This window comes from Etheostoma cragini, chromosome 19 (genome assembly GCF_013103735.1).
Source record: "Etheostoma cragini isolate CJK2018 chromosome 19, CSU_Ecrag_1.0, whole genome shotgun sequence".
In the NCBI taxonomy this organism is placed as follows: domain Eukaryota; kingdom Metazoa; phylum Chordata; class Actinopteri; order Perciformes; family Percidae; genus Etheostoma; species Etheostoma cragini.
The window spans coordinates 33,367-39,499 of record NC_048425.1 but is presented as its reverse complement, the minus strand read 5'-3'; the positions used below and the strand labels follow the sequence as shown (position 1 = coordinate 39,499).

The following is a 6,133-nucleotide window of genomic DNA, read 5'->3' as shown; positions in this document are numbered from 1 at the left end:
TGTGTAAAGCACTTTGAATTGCCCTGTTGCTGAAATGTGCTATACAAATAAAGCTGCCTTGCCTTGCCTTGCCTATAGAAACCGAGAAATTATGCACTATCTAGATTTCTGAACGTCGAAACTTGGCCAGAAACTACAAGATTGTGAGGGGACCAGATAATTATGGGTTACAAGGCTTGGATATTCTAATTCCTTGGAGTGTTTGCGATTTAGGAAATCAACGTTTATGAATATCTTTCACCGCTGTGGATAAAGACACGAGGACAAAGGTAGGGATGCACGAGGGGATCTTTAGTACTCACGATCAGGAACCGGTCCTCCCAGGGTCCCCAGAGGCACCCCGCTCCTTTTCAAGGACGCACGCTGGCCTTCGTTGGTCGCCAGTCCGAGAGAGTCTAAGACCTCTAACCAGTCTGAGAGAGGCTAAAACCTCTAACCAGTCCGAGAGAGTCTTAGACCTCGTGGTTCTGACCGGCAGAGCGGATGGGAACTGCCCCCCCCACTAGGAGATAACAGGAGGTCTGACTGTCAAGGTCGGTCCCCGCCGGGTAGCAGCCCCCCCGGAGATTAAAGAGGAGTCTTAACTACCCTCAGAAAGGCGCGGTGTGACAGAGAAGTTAAATGATTAAAATCAAGGATCAAGTCTTTTGGTCTCCTAGCTCACAACGAGCTCAGGTGGTTTTATTATTTTGTGAATAATTAAAAATCAAGAACAAAATACAGAAATAATCTTTTCCCTTTCTGCCCTAAAAGCAAAGAGTCTCAAAACCAGAGAATAGATAAAACCTGATAAGTGGGTATCGCTGAAGGGAGAGGCCACATCAACTCATATTTATACTCAAAGTCAAGACTAACCCCCCCCCCCTCTGGAAAACAGGGTATTTCCACCACTACGTTATCATACAGGGGGCCACAGCAGCGGACCGGATCAGACCAGACCATATATATATATTTATATACACATATTTTAGCTGTAAGACACACAGCACACTTCAAACAGTACATTTATTTTTAGCTGAACCGCCGTTCAACAATACATACACACATATATATACATATATACAGTATATTTCCTAAAACATTGAGCCCCTCCAAATGCATGTGTCCATCCATCTTCGACCGCTTATCCGGTATTGGGTCGCGTGAGTGTGTCTTTTCAATATTAAAATCATTTATTGCTGAATTTCCAACTGATTTTCAAGACGTTTACTACAAATACCAGACATGTACATATAATACAGGATACTTGGTTAAATTAAAAATGCTGGTTTACTAACCAAAGATTTTTTTAAATACATATATTTAGTAGATGGTGAGTACTGATTTAAGCCTTGATGAATTTGAACAGGTGGGCTATATAACCACTTGTTATGAAGTGTATAATTATATATATATTAATTATAGACCAAAACCACTTCCTGGTACCCGGATGTTTTGTTTATTTCTGATGTAAAGTCTGGATTTTTTCACATGAGGATCTACGGACAATGACTCAAGGAAATGTTCAGGAACACATAACAATCATCTCAGCATCTGACTGCTGATATATTAATAATCACCCAAATAAACATGTTTTACCCCAGACAAGCTAGTATTAGCTTAGCTCAGGACAGTCACGAGACTCATCTTAAAAGAAGGATTAAAGTTACCTTCTGGAATATTAAATACAACGCTTACATAACAGTTAAATATAGTAAAAAACTGTTTATCTGTGAAATGTTCTTCCATGTTGCTTTGTTTAGCATTTTCTTCCCATGAACATCCAAAAGACACATTAACTCAAAAAGACATTAAGTGTACAAGTTATTTTTAGACCAGCAGACATGTTCTGATTAAAGCCTCCCAGTTATGAGGATTTCCTTCTTTTCTTCGTCTTCAGGGACATTAGACTAAATATTTCAGCACTTTGACAACACCTTAGTAAACAGTGATGTTAATAGATAAAAACAAATACTCCTCCGTTGCAGCATTACTGAAACAGCGTTAACAGTCGAACCCTGACCTCAGAATATTTTATTATAGGAATAAAAGCTCATTTTGAGTGGAGTTAACCCTTCAAAGGGAGAAAGCGTAATACGTAGTCGTGGCCAGGATAACATCCATGCTGCTCAGAAGATAAAGTTACTGCTGGTCAGCCTTCAATGTGGAGAGAAGATCAGAATATAACAACACAGCTATCAGGGCATGAGGAGGAGGAAACAGCTTGGCTCTGAAACATGTTCACAACGAGGCAGAGTGAACGCGCTGGTGTCTTTTAAGGTGACCACTCATAGAAAAGGTTCTTCCACATTGTTCACAGCTGTACGGTTTCTCTCCAGTGTGAATGCGCTGGTGTTTTTTCAGGTTACTACTCTGAGAAAACATTTTTCCACATTGTTCACACCAGTACGGTTTCTCTCCAGTGTGAATGCGCTGGTGAGATTTAAGGCTACCACTATAAGAAAATGTTACCCCACATTCTTCACAGCTGTACGGTTTCTCTCCAGTGTGAATGCGCTGGTGTATTTTAAGGTGACTACTGCGATAAAACGTTTCTCCACATTGTTCACATGTGTACGGCTTCTCTCCAGTGTGAATGCGCTGGTGTCTTTTAAGGCCACTACAATGAGAAAAGGGTTTTCCACATTGTTCACAGCTGTACGGCTTGTCTCCAGTGTGAATGCGCTGGTGAGATTTAAGGTGACTGCCACTAAAAAAAGTTTTCCCACACTGATCACAGCTGTACGGCTTCTCTCCAGTGTGAATGCGTTGATGTGTTTTTAGGTAACTCTGTAATATGAAAGCTGCCCCACATTGATCACAGCTGTACGGCTTCTCTTTAGTGTGAATGCGTTGATGTTTTATTAATGAACTCTGTTGTGTGAAAGCTGCCCCACATTGATCACAGCTGTAAGGTCTCTCTCCAGAGTGCAATCTCTGATGACTCTTTAAATTTCCTGATGTTGTGAAGGATTTGTCACAGTCCTGACAGCTGTGACGTTTGATTCCTCTTCCTCTCCGTTTCTATCAACAGAAAAACCAAGAGAGTGAGTTAGTGAGGTGCCATGCTGTAGAGATCTATCTCTCTATTAAACAAAACACATTTAGAGCATGTCTATGGAACATTGTTTGACTGACTCATTACCTACCTTAATTACCTGCCAACATCTCCATTAAAATCAAACTTGCCAGCAAAAAAAGTAGTAGCAGTATTGGACAGTAACGATACTAGTTTAACTACTTCCCAGTAGCGTCACTGGTGTCTGAATCAAGCAGCTTTTCAGAAGTTTACCTCTTTTATTGAGCAAGTAATGTGGTATTGTCCACACAAGCTCCATTTCCTCAAGCAGAGCTTTCTGCTGTGCTCTGGAATAAAACTGCTGAGCATCACTGATGCCTCTGACAAACACAGGTGCATATGTTGTGATTATGGATGTTTAAAATATAGCTTCGATGTATGTAAAGGCTCTGAGTCATCCAGGATATAGTATCCAAGAAGAGTTCAAATCTAGGGCAACTGTACTCGGTTAAAGGTTTTTGAAGACATTTCGTCTAGCACAAAAAGACAAGCTGAAAAGACAGTTGGTTTTTTTGTTGCTAAAAAGCATTTTGGGGGTGTATTGGGCGACGCCCATTTGAACCAATCAGTACACCACTGTATTTGTGGCCTTAGGAGTGGCTCTAGATCAAACACTTCAAATTTGGTAAAGATCCCATGGGGAGATCATAGAGAGATATATACCTTTGTAAAGATTTGGTCCAGAGTCTTAGAGTGGGATGAAACAAAAAGAATCCCAGGATTCACCTTGATAGTATTTAATTATAACAAGATATGCAAAAGATTTGTCTGGGTCTCTGTTTACAAAAAAATAATCATATTTTGTAACTTCCTCATTTGGGAACCAAAGAAAATTAATCTAGTAAGGTACTACCAGCCACCTCATGATGCTTTAAGCCAAGCTTCAAGTCAATAAACCCAGGACGAGTTTGAAAAAGTAGGTTTTGCATATCCACGCATCCCTTGATCAAAACTTCATAACTTGACGTCGGCCACATCCGTTTGGGGTTGGGATGTCTGTCAAAAATCGTGAAATGTGCAAAACATACTTTTTCAGACTCGTCCGGGGTCTCGTGGTTCTGCCTGAAGCTCGGCGTATAGCGTCTAAAGACGGGCGTTACAAAGAACTAATAAAAGAATTCTGTTTGGATTAAAAATGGTTAAGTTGTGACAAAAACTATTTTTTGTAGCTAGCGACCCACGCAAACTTTTGGATATCTTGTCCAAATTAAATATTTTTAATGTGAAACCTGAGATTTTTGTTTTCCATCCCATTCTAAGTTTGTCGAACAAATCTGCTGAATATTGGCCATCAGGGGGCGCTACATATTATATAAATCCTAAAAGACATTTGTGGAACCCTCTGTGTGATTCATTAATATTGAGATTAGATTTCTGGGACTCTTCAGTTTGGAGTACCCTCTTTCCTTCACTCACCTCCTCCTCCCTGACACCTTTCCTCTTGCCCTCCTTCTTCTTCTTCTTCTCCTCCGTCTCCTTGTGTGTCTGCAGGTACTCGGTGATCAGGTCCAGGTCCAGGTTGTCTTGAGGCTCCCATGTGTTCTCCTCACTGGAAAGGTGAGAGCAGACAGAAGAACATCTCCTCACACTTCGTTTTTAGACAATCCATTCTCACGCTAATTAGCATTCCTATTATTCCTTTTTTCTATTGCCATCTTGTGAGGTTATTTGTGGTTCTGCCATATAGTTTCAAAATACCAAACCTTCAACTTTGAGGGCATGATACCATGCTGACACTTATATGCAATATGTAAATATATTATATATCTCAGGACCAAGAACACCAAGTATTAATATTCTAGACTCATACTTACTCTGAGAACCCCTTCCATTTCAGCAGAAACTCTACTCTTCCCTTCACCACTCTGCGGTCCAAAACCTTCTCCATCACATACTCCTCCTCCTCCTCTTCCTCCTTCACTCTTGCAGGCTGCTGCTCCTCCTCTTCCTCCTTCTTGCCCTTCGTTCCTGCTCCGGTCGCCATCTTGCCGTCTGCTGAAGGTGCCTTTGGTAGACCCGATGAGGGGGGGGGGACATGCAGAGATAATGATACAAAGGTTAGAAGAACTAACGGAGGTGTGAGTGAGTTCTAGCTGACCATGTTTTACTAGATTAAATCTTGTGTTTGATGGAGGAAATGCGAGGGCTGATGAGGGACCGATCCACAGGACTTCAGAGTGTCAGGGATCTCCTGCATTCAGACTGAAAGAACTACTAAAATGAAAACACGTTCACAACGAGGCAGAGTGAACACGTTGGTGAGATTTAAGGTTACTATTCCAAGAAAATGTTTCCCCACATTGTTCACACGAGTAAGGCTTCTCTCCAGTGTGAACGCGCTGGTGTAATTTTAGGTAACTCTGTTGTGTGAAAGCTGCCCTACATAGATCACAGCTGTAAGGGTACTCTGGTATGTGAAAGCTGCCCCACATAGATCACAGCTGTACGGCTTCTCTCCAGTGTGAATGCGTTGATGTATTTTTAGTGAACTCTGTTGTGTGAAAGCTGCCCCACATTGATCACAGCTGTAAGGTTTCTCTCCAGTGTGAACTCTCTGATGAATATTTAAATATCCTGATGATGTGAAGGATTTGTCACATTGTTGACAGCTGTGATGTTTGGGTCCCTCTCCTCCTCTCTGTTTCTATAGCAAAAGACAAACAGAACATTTTAATTTTTCATTGATAACGAAATGAAGGAAAATGTTTGCCAATGGCAAACATGTTATTATGGAAGCAAATGTAATTTTCATGACTTATGAGTTCAGAAATAGTCTACATGTTCAGGCAAGTTGTAATGAAATAAGTGTAATGCTGTAATGAAACAGCGAGAGAAAGCGTGGCAGATGATGGCGGACCGCCTGAATGTGGAAGCAGCCTAAAAACAGACATTTACTGACCACTGCTCTCAAACTGTCATAATCTCACCATTCCAGGAGTTAGGAACTAATCATTTACACTAATTAACAGCTGTAGCCAGTCTTTGCCTTAAAGTGAGCAGAAGATAATGTGAGTCAGGAGATTTACCATGAAGAGAAACCCCGAGCTACGTGGCAAGCAGGGGGGGGGGGGGGGG

General features: G+C 41.4%; 1 protein-coding gene and 1 long non-coding RNA gene across 11 annotated transcripts in view; one reads left to right on the top strand and one right to left on the bottom strand.

Annotated features, from left to right (window-relative positions):
- Window positions 1-2,128: 2,128 nt before the first annotated feature.
- Window positions 2,129-6,133, bottom strand: part of LOC117962115 (zinc finger protein 239-like) — a 14,677-nt gene continuing 10,672 nt past the window's right edge. For 3 of the 10 annotated variants that reach the window (XM_034901214.1, XM_034901215.1, XM_034901212.1), the window contains 2 exons: window positions 5,509-5,583; window positions 2,129-2,896 (listed from right to left, as the gene is read on the bottom strand). In XM_034901214.1, the coding sequence (XP_034757105.1) occupies window positions 2,221-2,896; window positions 5,509-5,583 (751 nt within the window). In that variant the 3' untranslated portion in view covers window positions 2,129-2,220. Of the gene's footprint in view, window positions 3,004-4,456; window positions 4,608-4,872; window positions 5,066-5,287; window positions 5,426-5,472; window positions 5,703-6,133 lie in introns of those variants that run through there. The other 7 variants (XM_034901220.1, XM_034901218.1, XM_034901221.1 and 4 more) reach the window with 7 other exon arrangements.
- The window catches only part of LOC117962150, a 9,798-nt gene continuing 6,381 nt past the window's right edge, over window positions 2,717-6,133 (top strand). The window contains exons 1-2 of the long non-coding RNA XR_004660576.1: window positions 2,717-2,763; window positions 5,460-5,590. This is a non-coding gene — a long non-coding RNA (uncharacterized LOC117962150). The remainder of the gene's footprint in view (window positions 2,764-5,459; window positions 5,591-6,133) is intronic.